The following is an 18,409-nucleotide window of genomic DNA, read 5'->3' as shown; positions in this document are numbered from 1 at the left end:
TTAATAACCAGAGAGACAGCACATCCTGTGCAGTGCTGGATAGGAGAGAATATGGAGGCCTCAGCCTGACCGCACTTAATCCCACTTGATGCATATATTTTTCCTGCTGTTTTTGCTCTCTACCTTTTGCTGTGATAAACCATAACCATGAGTATAACCTGTCACAGGTCTTATAAGTCCTTATAGCAAATAAACAAAATTGAGGCTGATCTTGAGTCCCTCAAAAAAGTAGTATAAAACTACAGATGCGGCAGAAAAAGATTTCTATACTGTTTTACAACATACGATGTTACTTCGAATAAATAATGTTTTTCACCATATGAAATATATTAGTAATGTACTGTATGAAATGAGATCTATGAATAAAATATGTAGTAATAACTCATTATATGGAATATGTTAATAAATACTTATTTGGAGGACATTAGAGAAATCTTCAAGGACTACAAAGAGAATATTTTACATATTTAATTATTTTCAAATTAGCTATGTCTGAACAACGATCATTTCCATACAAGCCATCCAGATTCCTTCTAATTTATAATAGCCTTAAAGAGTTCAGAAGTACAACTAAGTAAGATTTGGCAGAGAAAAAAGAAGTTGGCAGAGTATACTTAGAAAGTTAACAGTCTAAGGAATCACAAGCTACCTGTTTCATACCAGATTCTACTTGCTACTAAGCAACATACAGGGGAAAAACCTAATGATAATTTCTTAATATATCTTCAAAAAACAATAGTGTTGGGGCTTCCTTGGTGGCGCGGTGGTTGGGAGTCCGCCTGCCAATGTAGGGGACGCGGGTTCGAGCCCTAGTCCCGGAGGATCCCACGTGCTGTGGAGCGGCTGAGCCCGTGCACCACAACTACTGAGCCCGCGTGCCACAACTACTGAGGCCTGCACGCCTAGGGCCCGTGCTCTGCAACGGGAGAGGCCACGGCAATGAGAAGCCCATGCAAGGGAGAGTAGCCCCGGCTCACCGCAACTAGAGAAGGCCTGTGCGCAGCAACGAAGACCCAACGCAGCCAAAAATAAATAAACAAAATGAATAAATTTATTTAAAAATAAATAGTGTTACCTTAATCAAGGTATTCAGCACAACAACAAAAATTTTATTTGTAACCCAAAAGAGCCAGTAAAGCATCAATTTATAACTGGCAGCACATATATATTTCTAAAATGGTTTCTTATCATATAATAAAGCTTGCATATTATATTTATTATTTAAATCCATAACTGGTACTCATTCAAAGCTGAAAATCTTTTTTTGACCAGGCATGACTCTGGCAGGTTAGCTCCCTAGTCATGCTACTTGTATGTGTTTTTCATACAATGGTATTGAATTACTCTTCCTGTAAGCCAAATAAAATAACCACTGAGAACTTAATATTTGGTTGCACTGTCTCTTTGCTACCTGATGCAGTCACTTACTATTTCAGGCGTCTTTTGGATCGACTGGTTCATCAAAATGTAAGTTATACAATACAATGTAAAGTAAAACATTTTAGATTCTAAAACCTGTGAAGTGGGGAGTAACACATGATGTTTTAGAATTTCTAGAATATAATAAGCAGCTGGGTGTTACTGGATTTTATATTATTTTGCTTTGTTGTTTTTCTTTAATTTAAAAAGGATATTTTTAAGTAAACAATTTTAAAAGTATAGCAAACTTTTATATCAATTTTAATTTCACCTAGATGTTTATAATATTACATACACTTTATTTCAGCAATCCAGTATAACTTTTTGCAATGATGAAAATGTTCTGTATCTTTGTTTTCCAATATGGTAGTTACTACCTATATTTGGCTATTGAGCCTTGAAACGGGGCTACTGTGATATAAGAAGTAAATTTTTAATTTAAGCTTAAATTAAATTTTAATTTAAATGGCGAACATGTGATTAGTGGCTACCACATTAGACAGTACAACTTTAGAAGAATCATCATTTTTTTTTTTGCCGTACACGGGCCTCTCCTTGTTGAGGCCTCTCCTGTTGTGGAGCACAGGCTCCGGACGCGCAGGCTCATGGGCCCAGCCGCTCTGCGGCATGTGGCATCCTCCCAGACCGGGGCACAAACCCGTGTCCCCTGCATCAGCAGGCGGACTCTCAACCACTGCGCCACCAGGGAAGCCCAAGAATCATCATTTTTAATAAGATAAAAACACAGCCATTACAATGTCCATTTTCGTGTCTTGAAACATTACCTAGTATGTCCAGACAAACAAGAAAAAAAACTACTGAGGGAAATAAAGTTGTTTGTAATTTCTTTGTTTAGTTTTAGGTTTACTTTATAAAGTAAGGCTAGACTTCCTATAAATGTTACATAGAAGTCACTGAATATATCAACATTTCCTATACCATGTGTCTTCCAGAAAGTACTCCATATACTTTTAATTAAAAACACAGCTACTACAAGACATCCTCAGAAGCAATCAAAACTCTGATCTTGAATATCATATAAAAAGACTGCTAAAATTTGTAAGAAATAAAATATTTCTAATAGCTTTCTATAAAGCATGGTGTACACCTATCTTTGGTTAAAAATCCATCATTTTAAAGGAAAACAGTCAAAAGAAAGATTATGCCCTTGTTTTAAAATTCATGTAATTTATTCATGCCTGACTTATTCAAGATTTTTTATTTTTCTAGGAAAAATATATGCATTTCTTGATATGATTAAGAGGAAGGGAAGAAAATAAAATCAGACTATCAACAACCTAATGGCTTCCCTATAAATCTATTACACCTAAAGCAATATAGTAGAAGAAGTATGATGAACATTGTTAATTTAATACAGGAAAAAAGTAGTTACCCCATTCCTGAGTGACTTAAATTTAACATGAAAAAGTACCAGGACTGGCAAAGTGCTAATAAGCTATCAGAAAGACCAAGATTTCCTTTCCATAAAAGCTATCTCTGATCAGCTTTGAAGAAACTAAAATGATGTCTCCGTGTGTGTTGGCAATGGCAGGACAGAGGACTGGGTGGGGAGACCCCCGTGGGGAGGTAAACCAGTGAGACCTTCTTAAAAAGATGGGCCAGGAAGAAATTACACATGGAGACTTAAAACTTCACAATATATGAAGAAAAACAACTAGACTGCCAATTATATATAATCCAAGCAGTTAGTTAATTTAATAAACATATTATTTCTAAGAGAACTACTAAGCAAAAAAACTCAATTCTTGTCAAACAACACAGAGACACTAAAAATGTCTGAACAGTTGTAAAAAGCAGACTTAGAATAATTTTCATTTTACCAAAGAATATTGATAGAAATTCATTCTCTTATGGACTGTAATTAGAATTTTAGTTTGAAACAGTAGGAAAAATCTTACCTGTGATGTGCTATCAGCTGCTTTCTTATTAACAGAAGCATCTATTGTTTTGTTTGTCTGGTTTTCTGAGGAGCCAAAAAACAAAACAAAGCAAAACTCAGAGCTATTCTTAAAGGCACGTACAAAATGTGAAAGGATGGGTTGCTTTACATACAACAATTCATGTTAATTTTCTCCAATTTTTTTTGTCTGTCAACATGTTACATATGTAAATAGATCCTCTCATAGACCACCACTACAAAACCTTTCAGAAGGACAAATTCGTAATAGAGATCATTAACCAGAAATTTTAACTCTAACCTAAGGAATATTGCAGGGAAACAATTTAAGACGTCTGTAACTTAAATGCTGAAACATGAATAGTTAAATAAAATATAATCCTTCCATACTATATACCTTTGGAGAAAAAAAATTTAATAGCATGGTAAAAATGTAATAAATTCACTAGAAAAATAGTTACAGTGATTCTGATGAAATATACATGGATAATCTCAGTAGGTCAATCACAGATGATTTTTCTTTATTCAGTTTTCAATTAACTTGTGTTGAGTTTGTGGCATATGTATGTGTGTGCATGCATGTATGTACACACAAACACACACACACATGAAAGTTGTATGTATAGAACTACAACTATATAGTTGTAAAAAAGATAGCTGAATGAAAAAACAGCACAGAAAAGAAACCAAGTAGGTTTTTCTGCCTCAATTTCTAAAGAGAAGGTATTAAATTTTATCAAATGTCTTGAGCATCTACTGAGGTGAGTAATCAGTTTTGCTCTTTGGTAAAATGTGGTCAATTATATTAATAAGAATTTTCTAGTGTTGAAACATTCCATCCTTGCTTTTTTGTCAAAAAAAAGTTGGTCAAAATATGGCACTCCTTTCATCTGTAAATCTTCATAACACACATATAAAGTAAACCATTTATATTAAAAAAACAAAACAGAAACAGGAGACAGAACCATGTATTTCTACATATAAATCTGTATGTCAAAAAAATCAGGATAAATATCTACCTATTAAAAAAGAGGGTTTTCTAGGCTAGGTACATAAAAGGAGGCCCTTACAATTTCTCCCTACCCTATCTGAATTATCTTAGTTCCTTTCGTAGGAAGAATATATATATATATATAAAACTCTAACCTAGAGAATATCGCAGGGAAATAATTTAAGATGTGTATAACTTAAAAAAGATATATACATATCTTTAATACCTTAAAATTACTTCATTTACAATGAATCAGCTTCTCTTCTGGACTGTGAAGTTCTTGAAATACTACTTAATAAAAAATAAATTCCAGGGTACTGATCCTACATGGCTGAGTATTAAATTACACTTATGATATTACCACAACATCATCAATTTACTACCCATTATTTAATACATATATACAATGTCAATACATTCATTTGGATTTAAAAGACATTTTCATTTTCAAACGAAAATAAAAGGTAAATTCAGAAGCAAAGTAGGTGAGGGAGCTTCATTTTTATTTTCTGTTGAAATATCCTCATACAATTATCCTCAAGACTCAGAGAAGATTTAGACTGCTTAATAAAATGTTTTACTTCTTTACACACACACACACAAACACACACACACACACACACACAAATACTAATAACTATGAGAGTTCTGTTATCTAGAGTGATTCTTTGACTATCTCAGGAAAAAGAGTTAATTATTCACAAAGCTGTAGTAATATTCCTTATTCTAGATTTTCAGTTAACTTCCCCTACCCCTTTATTACAGATTGTTTTCTTGATTCTTAATCATTTTTTAGTCTCACTGCATCTTTTGTTTTCTTTTACTATAATATCTACTTTAGATAAATTCTGGTTTTGTTTTTGTTTTCTTTTTTTTGTGGTACGCGGGCCTCTCACTGTTGTGGCCTCTCCTGTTGCGGAGCACAGGCTCCAAACGCGCGGGCTCAGCAGCCATGGCTCACGGGCCCAGCCGCTCCGCGGCATGTGGCATCCTCCCGGACCGGAGCACGAACCCGTGTCCCCTGCATCGGCAGGCGGACTCTCAACCACCGCGCCACCAGGGAAGCCCCACCCTGCCAATTTTATTGCTTGATAGATTGATTTGTAACTTTTTACTTTCAGAATTAGCTAAAGTTGGGGCGCCTGCCGATGCAGGGGACACGGGTTCGTGCCCCGGTCCAGGAAGATCCTACATGCCGCGGAGCGGCTGGGCCCGTGAGCCATGGCCGCTGAACCTGCGCGTCCGGAGCCTGTGCTCCGCAACGGGAGAGGCCACAACAGTGAGAGGCCCGCGTACCGCAAAAAAAAAAAAAACTGGCAGGGGGTAAAGTCAAAAATTGTACCTCGAGCTTCCCTGGTGGCGCAGTGGTTGAGAGTCCGCCTGCCGATGCAGGGGACACGGGTTCGTGCCCCGGTCCAGGAAGATCCTACATGCCGCGGAGCGGCTGGGCCCGTGAGCCATGGCCGCTGAACCTGCGCGTCCGGAGCCTGTGCTCCGCAACGGGAGAGGCCACAACAGTGAGAGGCCCGCGTCCCGAAAAAAAAAAAAAAAAAAAAAATTGTACCTCAAATTCTTTCTGTCGTATGGGAAACATCTCTATCTTTTTATGTTGAAAAGATATTGTCACTTTTTACCAACACTGAATTTTTACCAGAATAATAAAAAGGTTTTACAGGAGTGCCAATTAGTAGTATACCCCAGTAGGTGCTGGATAATGGTATGAAAATGAATGCAATGCAAGACCTTTAAATCATTTTTACAACACCATCTCTCATTCAGATCAGTCCAAGAGCCTCCTAACTGGTCTCTCTAACTCTGTTTTTCCCCCTCTAATCCATTCCCCTCACTGCAGCCAGTGTTCATGGATGTCACACTCCTTCCTCTCTGTAAAAATCCTTTAAAACCTTATTTCCCACCATCTTTCCATTCACTCCATTCTCATACCATCCCAGATCTCCCATATCTTCTCACAGAAACCTTCATATCTTTACACTCATCACATTGCTAATTAATTATTTATTTAATATCCAAGTTCCGTATTTGATTATGAGCTTGGTTAGAATAGGGACTATTTTGTACATTTCTGTGTATCTGCAGGATTTTAGAATACAAGCATTTGATATTTTATGAATAAATGATATAAGCTATAATTTGGTCTCTAAATTTCCAAGTAGTCCTTAGAACAATTTTTACTTTACATTTTACAAAAAATATTGACTTACTCTATGGGGATATATGTATATAAAATACATACAAATGCATATCTAGTTATACAGTATATGTTCTCATTAAGTAAATAAAACCTACATAAGCATAGGATTTAAAACTAATTACTTTATCACATTAGGGATGTATTAAAGTTTGGTTCAACCTTCATATTTAGCCAAAATTTGCTATTTGGCTTCAGCTTAGGCTTTGGCAAGCCTCAATAGCTAAATGCCTACTTTAATGCCATTTATGGCACCCCTAAAATTATGCATGATCAAAGAACATATCATCTCATAGGATCTCATTCTAATTAACATTATGAAAAACAAAGCTTATCATTAACATTTTTGGTTAATATCTAATAATTTACTTTCAAAAGTAGGTAAGCATTCTAAATAGAACTCAAAATGAAGATCTCCTTAATATAATTTATGTATTAAAGTACATATAAATGTGTTAAATATATGTTAAAATATAAAATTCTAAGTGTAAGTATAAATGTATATATCACAAAAGTAGAGTGATGTTCTAATTAATAATAATGGGGAAAACTATTAATTTTATATACAAAAATAATCAAGGGCAGTCAAGTAATTAAATAGATACAAAACAGACTAACACTCATTACAACTAATAAAGCGCACTAAGCTAGATAACTTTGGGAAAAACATACCTCTTGTGTCAACAGATGTTCATACAATGTTAACAGGATAATGAAACTGAATTACAATTCTGATATTGTAGAAGTATTTAGGGTACTTGCATTCATAACATTAAACAAAATAATCTTTTAAGTTATTTATTTCTTTTCAGGCCATGGTCTTTCAGGGAAAGTTCTATATTTAAGAATATATCTTATCTTGTGACCATGAATTAGAAACAATGTCAACTAGGCTAAAAATTTCATAAAGAAAAAAAACTCCAGAATCTCATAAAAGAATGTCCATGATAATCATCTTCCACCTGACATATTAAAAAACAGTAATGACTGGAAGAAAAATAAATTAGAGAAATATGAAGTAACCCCCAAAATCTTGCTCATCACTGACCTCTATTAAAAGTAAGCATCTTTAGCATATAAAGATGTGATAGCAGATAATGCTAAAAAAATATGGTTACTGTACCATGCAAATATTTAATTTTAAATACTAATAATTCTATTTGAAATTTCAGATTTACTCTTATATCCCAGATGTTAATTATATGAGGATGATATTCAGGTTCAGTCCAATATTAATTTTTAGCTGCCATTCATTTACTCTCTCAATAACTCTATGAAACACCATCACTATTTTATGAGAAAATATACTCAGAGGGCAAGTACACTACTGAAGACTACATGAGAAATTAAAAAAAACAAGGCTTGTATATCTCACTTGTAAGAGTAATTTTGTACTTTATAATCTGTTTCTTATATTCCACGGTCACTTCCTACATCAGTAAGACAGATACTATTGGCAATTTCATTATATACATGATGACTAGGCTCTCTTTCCTGTCTTTCCAAAAGCAGTGGGGATAAATGTGAAATCAGAAATAAAGAATAAACAAGTTCAAGAATGCATAAAAAATGTATGCTTTTGAAGAACAAGGAAGACATAGAGTTTTACAGATTTGAAAAACAGGAGCAATCAAGTTCTCCTTTTTGCAATACTTCAAAGTATATATACATATGCAAACATAATCATATGTCATAACGGAAAAATATATAAAAGAGAAAACAAAAAGCAAGCAAACATTCTGTAGTAAATTAAAGAGGGAAGACCTAGTTTTAAACCTCTCAAATTTGCAAGATATGAGTGATTGCACAGAGGATTTTTCCAAATGGGTAGGGAAGATATGTGGTTTTTATTTTCTTCTTATTAGCATATATTATGTCAATTAGATCCTTTAAAATATACTTGCTCTATTCAGATATATCTGAAAAATGTATTAGAAAAGTAATTCATAATGCTTGCTACAAAGCCTAAATTAAAAATTCGCACAGATTAGGAAAATTAGTAAAAGATAAATTACAAATGCTAACTTCTCACTCAAAATAAACTCTCTCTCAAATCCCACTGTAACAACATCATTTCTCTTAGGTAACAAAAAACTTACTAAAAATAATCTCTGTGGAAATTCTATTTACTCTGTTCTTCCAGTAATGCTAGTCACTTACACACACACACACACATGTTCAATTACCTATAGACTATTAACATGCTTGCATTTCTATTATTAAACCTCCATATTGACTTACCAATTCTTGTGGTGGCCATGCTGCTCTGTTCTGCAGGAGATGAAGTACTAAAAGCAGAAATTGGGATTTTCATCTGTATAGGGCCTCGATTATTTGACGGACTATAGAGTCCTGATGGGCCTACTGTGGGTAAAGAAGTCCTTGTGGCTTGTACAATAGAGTGCGCTGTTGGAACAGCCTGTACAGCAAGTGTTGTTCCTAATGGTGCAGCACCGGCAGGAGAATTCCTTTGAATACTAGGACTGGGCACAGAAGGAACGTTGTTTGGTTTAGTGGGGTTTGGCAAGGATGGCAAAGATACTGGATTTTTGGTTAGACCACTCATTGTAGGTGGGCTTTGTACAGAAATGAATTCAACGTTGCCAGATGGTTGATTGGTCACTAAAGTCCCTGGATGGCTCTGTAGGAGCTGAGGTTGGGAGGATACAGCAACAGGTACATGCAAAATCACTGGCAAAGACTGTAAAGAGATTGTAGGTTGGGGATTTCCACTAGGCACCTGAGTAGAAGCAACTACTGTAGCTGTGTTGGGTGCAGGAAGAACTGACGTTGCTGTCAGAGAACCCGACGTCACTGGAGGCTGCAATTTAGGTTGACTACTGACAACTGTTGGAGGAGTGACAAGATTGGTTGAAGATACTATAAAAAGAAAAAAGAAGTCTCAGTTTAAATAGCTATCTATCAGCTAAGATAATATAATACAAATTTGATGTATTGCAATATATACAGGAAAGTCTCTCATAATTAAATTTTTAATTCAAGATTTAAATCCTTGAACTCTTAGATTATCTGTAGAAGCATTTTTGCATCTGTATCTGGTACATTATGAAAACAGCACATGTTTTATGATTAAGGCAGAGGACTGCTATCTCTATAAAAGGAGTCTCTGAAAATTATTTTACTTACTTCAGAGTAACTAGGTGGAAAAACAACTAAAAAACATTGAAAACTAGGTAAAATTGTATAGACAATTTTGAAAGTACATTAAATATATTATAAATGCCTTAGAACACTGGCAATACATAAACTCAAATAGAAAATCTAGAAAGAGTACCATTAATGAATAACAGGTAAACCTGGTGATGGTATTTTGTCATTTGGACAATGTGAAACCTCTATCTATGGATCAAAAATTTTACTGGATTCCCTGGGGAGGAACTGGTGAGGAGAGGCTGTCTCTATTAACACTCTATTGACATTATGTGATATGGAAAATAGCACAGTGAAGATGGGAGATGAATTAAGGAGCAGATGACAAAGAGCAGAGAAAATCAAAATGCTTGTCACTATAGTTTTATAGTCATTTGAGTTCAACCATCTGTGTTTATTCTCATTTGAACAGGTTTAAAATCAATGACCAAGTTTCTTCTCAATGATTTGTAGTCTTTCCAAAATCATAGGCATGCTAGAGCAGCAATTCTCAAGGTGCAGTCTAGGGAGACACCTGGGGATTACTGAGACCCTTTCAGGAAGTTTGAAATGTCCAAACAATTTCCATAACAATAAGAAAACATTATTTGACTTTTTCACTGTGTAGATATTTACAATGATGGAGCAAAAGCAATGGTGAGTAAAACTTCTGATGTCTCAGTATAAAAATCAAGGTAGTCGTACCAAACCATCACTGAACTCTTTAACACCACATGTGCACAGTGAAAGCCAAACAAAATCAGTTTCATTTAAGAATGTTCATTATGGGGCTTCCCTGGTGGCGCAGTAGTTGAGAGTCCACCTGCCGATGCAGGGGACACGGGTTCGTGCCCCAGTCCGGGAAGATCCCACATGCCGCAGAGCGGCTAGGCCCATGAGCCATGGCCACTGAGCCTGTGCGTCTGGAGCCTGTGCTCCGCAACGGGAGAGGCCACAACAGTGAGAGGCCTGCGTACCACACAAAATAAATAAAACAATGTTCATTATGAAGTAGTAAAAACTACTAATTCTATTAAATCTCAATTCTTGAGTATAGTCCGTCTTAATATTTTATGTGAAGAAACGGGAAGTACACATAGGGCATTACTGCTGCATGCCAAATAAGGATGGTCAGCTCAAGGAAAAGTGCTTGTAAGATTGGCTGAGTTGTAAGCTGAGCTAACAGGATTTTTTAATGGAAAACCACTTTTACTTGAAAGAATTACAAGCATACTGTGGTTATTCACACTTGGGTACCTGGCAAATATTTTCTTGAAAATAAACCAAATACGGCAGTCACTTCAAAGAAAATGACCAACAGTATTTATTGGCAATAATAAAATTTGAGTTTTAAAAAACAAAAATTAGGGGCTTCCCTGGTGTCACAGTGGTTGAGAGTCCACCTGCCGATGCAGGGGGACATGGGTTCGTGCCCCGGTCCGGGAAGATCCCACATGCCGCAGAGCGGCTGGGCCCATAAGCCATGGCCGCTGAGCCTGCGCGTCCAGAGCCTGTGCTCCGCAACGGGAGAGGCCACAACAGTGAGAGACCCGCATACCGCAAAAAAAAAAAAGAAGAAAAAAAATTAGAACTTTGGAAAATACGTCTACCTGCCACTGAGGGCATGACAGCTTCCCAAATCTTTAAAGACTTGTCTGAGAAGAACTGATAGTGAAATAAATAAATATGATTTTTAAAAAAAAATTATTAATGAAATCTGTCAACATTTGGAAGACTCAGAAAACTCAGTGAATATTTTCCAAATGATCAATGATATTAGTGAAAGAGCCATCCAAGCACAAGATAGATAAATGAATTTTAATGAAAAATTTAGAAAAGTTTATTGGTGTCATTTCTGATTCCACTTTGCAACTAACCTGTAAGAAACTACTACTTGCTGTATCAAAGAAGAATATCCACAACTCACTAAAAGGGCTATAGGCCTTTTCCAACTACATATTGGTATGAGGCTGAATTTTCTTCACATATTTCAACCATAACAACAAATTGCAACAGATTGAATGCAGAGGCAGATATGAGAATCCAGGTATCTTCAGCCATCTTAATGTTTTAAGTGAGGTATAAACGAGATTTATAAAAACTTAACACAATAACACTCTTTTTGCTAATTTTTTTAAAGCTTGGAAAAGAGCTACTTTTCATCAAAACATGTTACTTATGGTTCATAATATAGGTTTGTAATCATTTTAAAGTGAATAAATAAACATTAAAAATTTTTATGTTTTAATTTTTACCATAGTAAATATCAATTAGTACACCCACATAAACAAAGCTCTTTGGATTCTTAATAATTTTTAAGATTATAAGGGGATGTGAAGACCCAAAGGTTTGAGAACCACTACAGTAGAGGTCTGCATTTCTGTATTTTCATGCATATCTGCGATCCTGATTTTTAAATAAACTTTGTGCTTAGCACTCAGTTTTACATAACTGTGCTCCGTTTCTTAGTCCATTTCAACCTCAAAAGAACGTAAGAAAAGAGAACCAAAACCTTCAAATCCTAAGAAAATGTATTTCAGTGTTAAGAATATTACCTGTATTCACAGGGGTTTGGAAGGAGGGCGGTGTGCTCTCGCTTATATTTCTTTTGGACTCCAACATCTGTCTCACTGTGTTTGCATTTCTATGAAATATATATACATACAAATGGTCACTTGATATGCCATTCTAGGGAATATCTATTTATGTATAGAGAAAGCAGTGGCCCCTTGGAAAAAAGGGTGGCTAGACTTGGATATTAAAGCATTAAACTGAGAGTGAAGGCAGTGAAGCAAAGCTGGCACAAAGACTTTGGAATGCTGGGGTCTACAGCATTAGGGGAGAGTCTTCCTTCTATATTCTATGTCTTCAATACTTGAACCTGAGAACCAAATGTAGGTCCGAATATCTGCACACATTAGATTTTATCACCCCTGACGAAAGCATTTCTCAATTACTTAAGATAATACTATTTAACACAAGTGGTTAAAGCCTTAAAATAAATTAGCAAAACCAATATCCATAGGTGAACAATTACAACAAAGCAAAAAGGAAGCAAATATACTTAATCCAGTGTACCAAACACTTATCTCTACATAAATACACAGAATCACGTTCCAAGATTTTTCTGCAAAGAAAATCAGAACCTTGTTCTCTTAATTAAAAACTTGATAAATAGACTGTTTACAATTCTCACCTGTAGGGCACACTGTTATTGCTGCCGCCATCAACCACAGACTTTCCTGGTGATACAGGTGGGTTTGGTGGATTCTGGGGGAGAAAAATACCAAGGTAAAATAAAACCCAATTCACAAGGGATCTTTTAAAATAAGACCTTTAAATGCCTTGTCAGTATGTTATCTGTTATTTCTCTAATATAGTGGAAAATCTTACTGAGAAACAAATTTAAATCTTGGCATTGCCACTTGTTAAACCCCTTACACAAATTACTTAGTCTATTGACACAACTGCTTATCATATGAAAAGTGAATAGAATAATTCTTAAACCTCAGTTTTTGATATGAGTAAATAAAATAGAGAATATGAAAGTAGCTTATACGTTCTAACGGTTCAGTAAACATTAATATGAATCTAAAGAATAATTAGACACTCATTCAATAAATATCTAGTGAATGCCTACTATATATCAGGCAGTTCAGGCACGATTACAGGCAGAAACTCAACAAACAAGGTAAGTATTTATTTTTCCCCAGAAGTAACTGATTGCCAATTAAGTGGTATCCTAGGTCACAAATCAAAATTATTTTTACAATTTTTGCTTAAAAAAATAAATACTTGCCACTATGTGATTTACAATTTCATAAAAAGATGTCCCAATTCTAAACTTCAGAACAAACTAATTTAACCCTTTTCTGCTCCCCAAAACAGGGAATATAGAAAGAGAATTCTAATATTTATATGCTAATGACCATTATTTGGGCCTCCATCATTAATGACACTATCATCATTTATTTCTTAAATTGAGAAAAATAAATAATTCCACTCAAGAGTTAATTAAGTATAATAATACATATAATACTAAACAAAAGGTGGTAAGTGCTTAGGATCACATCAAGCAGATGCCACCAATCACTCTTCTCAACAACAAATATATCTTGCTGCTTTTTATAGGATAAAAGGATGATTTTAACCGAACAGTATAGTGTTGTACTAGTTATCTGTGTAGAGGAGACAAAAGATAAAGAATTAAGATAAACTGTTCTAACCTGGCTGTGGATGCAAAAACATTTGAAATAAATAGAAAAGCAAATGAAAGTAACACTGTAGTATTACTCGAAAAAGTTTAAAAACTTTAGGGGAAAGAAATGCATCTTCTAACAAGTCTTTGAGTAATTAGTACACTCAAAATAGTTAAAATGAAGGTAAACAACATTTCAGGGAAAACGAAAAAGGAGAAGTACAAGCATAATAAGTATAACAGGGCTTAGAGTCATCAGAGGGAGGACCTTAAACACTACCGTGTGGCGACTTCAGCAAGATGGCAGAAGTGGAACTCCTATACCCTCCTTACCTCATGAAGACAATGATTAGCAATATAAGAAACAAATTTCACTTGTAAGAAGTCCAGAAACCTGTCGAGACATTATAGAACCCCAAGCGAAAGCAAGCCCCAAGAGACATATGGTAGTGGGTAGGAAAGTCTGCTGCTCTTACCCACCATACTCCATCCCCTTCCTCGCACAGTGTGGTGCAATCAAGAAAAAATTCCCAACAACTGTCCTCTCCTTTGGGAAGGAAAGAGAAGAGTGGAATTTGCATGCAATATTCTGGCTTTTTGGGGTACTGATAAGGCACTGGCTTCAGTCTCACCTGACTTGGATAAATCAGCACAAGCTGGATGTCTGGGGACTAGATGAGAACAAACGTGAACCCCTTGGCTTGGTACCAAACCAGAAAAATTGCAGTAACACAGACAGACAACAGGGGTAACTCCAACCATGGCTTGCTAAAGCAGCACAAGACTGCAATATGGAAAGTAGATACCAGGTGAGGGATGGGAAGTTCCCAAGTAGAAAGAGATAAACCTCTTCAGATGCGAGATACATGCACAAGCTCCAAGAAAACGCATCTTTAAAAATAGGTTTGAGAGGACACCAGAGTATCTACCCAGACTGACTAGTAAAAGTCTTCATCTATATACAGGTATTCCAAAAAGATGGGGAGGTTATTTTTTCAAATGCCCTAATTTCAACAAAAGAGAACCAGACATACAAAAAAACAGGGAAATATGGATCAATCAAAGAAATAAAATTCCAGAAACTGAAGAAACAGATCTATGAATTACCCAACAGAGAATTTAAAATGACTAGCACTAAGATGCTCAATGAGATAAGAAAGGACAGAAAATGAAATGAAATCAGGAAAACAATGCAAGAAGAAAAAGAAACTTTATAATAGAACCAATAGAAATTCTGAAGCTGAAGAGTACAATAACTGAATCGAAACCTTTACTAGAGGGGATCAAAACCAGACTGTAGCGCTTCCCTGGTGGCGCAGTGGTTGAGAGTCCGCCTGCCGATGCAGGGGACACAGGTTTCTGCCCCGGTCCAGGAAGATCCCACATGCCGCAGAGCGGCTGGGCCCGTGAGCCATGGCCACTGAGCCTGCGCATCCGGAGCCTGTGCTCTGCAACGGGAGAGGCCACAACAATGAGAGGCCCGCATACCACAAAACAAAACAAACAAAAAAAACAGACTATCAAGTAGAATAAAGAATCAGCAAACCTGAAGACAAGTCACTTGAAATTCCTGAGTTAGACCACCAAATAGAAAAAAGAACGAAAAATATAAAGACAGAATAAGGGATTTATTAGACACCATCAAATGGACCAATATACAAATTTGGGAGACCAAGAATGAGAAGCCTACTTAAAAAATGGCCAGAAACTTCCCAAATTTGAGGGAAAAAACTGACAAATTCAAGAAGGTGAAAAACTTCCAACTGGAATTAACTCAGAGACCTACACTAAGAAACATTAGTCAAGCTGTCAAAAGTCACAAAGATTTTAAAAGTAGCAACAGAAAAACAACCCATCACATTTAAGGCAGCTCTCATAAGATTATCAATGGTTTTCTCAGCAGAAACCTAGCAGGCCACAAGGCAGTGGAATGACATATTCAAAGTGCTGAAAGAAAAAAACTGCCAAGCAAGAATACCATAACCAGCAAAACTATCATTCAAAAATGAAGGCAAAATTAAGGTTTTCCCAGTAAATAAAAACCTGATGGCATTCATCACCGCTAAACCCACCATACAAGAAACGCTAAAAGGAGTACTTCAAGTAGAAATGAAAGGACACTTGGAGGCTTCCAGGAAGATGGCGGAAGAGTAAGACGTGGAGATCACCTTCCTCGCCACAGATACACCAGAAATACATCTACACATGGAACAACTCCTACTATCCATACCCCCTTTCCGGGGAGCCTGTGCAGCCCGCTACTGCCAAGGTCCGGGGATCCAGGGTCAATTCCTCCGGGAGAACGCACGGCGCGCCTCAGGCTGGTGCAACATCAAGCCGGCCACTGCTGCCGCACGCTCACCCCGCATCCGTGCCCTTCCCTCCCCCCGGCCTGAGTGAGCCACAGCCCCCGAATCAGTGGCTCCTTTAACCCCATCCTGTCTGAGTGAAGAACAGATGCCCTCTGGAGACCTACATGCAGAGGCGGGGCAAATCCAAAGCTGAGCCCCTGGGAGCTGTGAGAACAAAGAAGAGAAAGGGAAATCTCTCCCAGCAGCCTCAGAAGCAGCGGATTAAAGCTCCACAATCAACTTGATGTACCTGCATCTGTGGAATACCTGAATAGACAACGAATCATCCCAAATTAAGGAGGTGGACTTGAGAGCAAGATTTATGATTTTTTCCCCTTTTTCTCTTTTTGTGAGTGTGTATGTATATGCTTCTGGGTGACATTTTGTCTGTATAGCTTTGTTTCCACCATTTGTCCTAGGGTTCTATTCGTCCATTTAAAAAAAAATTATTTTTCTTAATAATTATTTTTTCTTTCTTTCTTTCTTTCCTTCCTTCCCTCCTTTAGACAACGAATCATCACAAATTGAGGAGGTTGAGAGTAAGATTTATGATTTTTTTCCCCTTTTCCTCTTTTTGTGAGTGTGTATGTGTATGCTTCTATGTGAGATTTTGTCTGTATAGCTTTGCTTCCACCATTTGTCCTAGGGTTCTATCCATCCGGTTTTTTTGTTTGTTTTTTAAATTTTTTTCTCTTAATAATTAGTTTTTTATTTTAATAACTTTATTATATTTTATCTTATTTTATTTTACTTTATCTCCTTTCTTTTTTTCCTTCCTTCCTCCCTTGCACCCTCCATTTTTTCTTTCTTTCTTTCTCTCTTTCTACTTCTACTAATTCTTTCTTTCTACTTTTTCTCCCTTTTATTCTTCATCATCAGATGAATGGATAAAGAAGATGTGGCACATACATACAATGGAATATTACTCAGCCATAAAAAGAAACGAAATTGAGTTATTTGTAATGAGGTGGATGGACCTAGAGTCTGTCATCAGAGTGAAGTAAGTGAGAAAGAGAAAGACAAATACCGTATGCTAACACATATGTATGGAATTTAAGGAAAAAAATGTTATGAAGAACCTAGGGGTAAGGCAGGAATAAAGACACAGATCTACTAGAGAATGGACTTGAGGATATGGGGAGGGGGAAGGGTAAGCTGTGACAAGGCGAGAGAGAGGCATGGACACATATACACTACCAAACGTAGGGTGGATAGCTAGTGGGAAGCAGCCGCATAGCACAGGGAGATCAGTTCGGTGCTTTGTGACCGCCTGGAGAGCTGGGATGGGGAGGTTGGGAGGGAGGGAGTCGCAAGAGGGAGGAGATGTGGGAACATGTGTGTATGTGTGGCTGATTCACTTTGTTGTACAGGAGAGGCTAGCACACCATTGTGAAGCAATTATACTCCAATAAAGATGTAAAAAGAAAAAAAAATGGAACGGAAGATGACACAGGTGACATAATGATACAGAAACCTAAGAGAATATATGTGATCTATTAGAATTAATAAGTGAATTTAGCAAAAGCATTGAGATACCAAAACAAATTGTAATTTTACATATCATTCAAAAAGAATTTGAAAATGAAACTTTTTAACATGACACTATTTTTAAATGATACTTATACCCAGAAAATGAATACCAAGAAATAAATCTAATGAAAGATGTTCAAAACTCAATATAGAAAGCAAAAAAGCATTACTGAGAGAAACTAAAGATGTAGAGAGAAATTTCCTAATTAAGTAATGAAAGACTCAGTGTTGCAAAGATGTCAATTTTCCTCCATATTGACCTACAGATCTCATACAATCCCATTCAAAGTTCTCCTGAAATTTTTTAATGGAAAATGACAAGGTGATTCTAAAATTGATATGAAAATTCAAGGGCTCTACAATAGTCACAGCAATCTTGAAGAACAATGACATTGGTAAAGTGATGGGAAAGTATGATCTTTACATTATTTCTTGGGTGAATGAGACATCCATATTTTAAAATATGAATCTTAATCTCTATCACATAGGATACACACACACACACACACACACACACACACACACACGCGTCAATTCCAGATAGATTAGATCCAAATGTGGAAGGTAAAAATATAAGGTGCCTAGATGATAGCATAAGACATATCTTTATAACCTTTCTTAAACAGAACACAAAGAGTAATAA

General features: G+C 36.3%; 1 protein-coding gene across 3 annotated transcripts in view; it reads right to left on the bottom strand.

Annotated features, from left to right (window-relative positions):
- The window catches only part of ATF7IP (activating transcription factor 7 interacting protein), a 123,828-nt gene that overhangs the window by 16,765 nt on the left and 88,654 nt on the right, over positions 1-18,409 (bottom strand). For all 3 annotated transcript variants that reach the window (XM_024733366.1, XM_024733364.1, XM_024733365.1), the window contains exons 7-10: positions 12,884-12,957; positions 12,243-12,331; positions 8,779-9,417; positions 3,339-3,403 (exon numbers count right to left, since the gene is read on the bottom strand). In XM_024733366.1, the coding sequence (XP_024589134.1) occupies positions 3,339-3,403; positions 8,779-9,417; positions 12,243-12,331; positions 12,884-12,957 (867 nt within the window). The remainder of the gene's footprint in view (positions 1-3,338; positions 3,404-8,778; positions 9,418-12,242; positions 12,332-12,883; positions 12,958-18,409) is intronic.

This window comes from Neophocaena asiaeorientalis, unplaced genomic scaffold (assembly GCF_003031525.2).
Source record: "Neophocaena asiaeorientalis asiaeorientalis breed wild unplaced genomic scaffold, Neophocaena_asiaeorientalis_V1.1 scaffold150, whole genome shotgun sequence".
NCBI classification, from domain to species: domain Eukaryota; kingdom Metazoa; phylum Chordata; class Mammalia; order Artiodactyla; family Phocoenidae; genus Neophocaena; species Neophocaena asiaeorientalis.
This window is presented reverse-complemented; position numbering and strand designations above follow the sequence as displayed.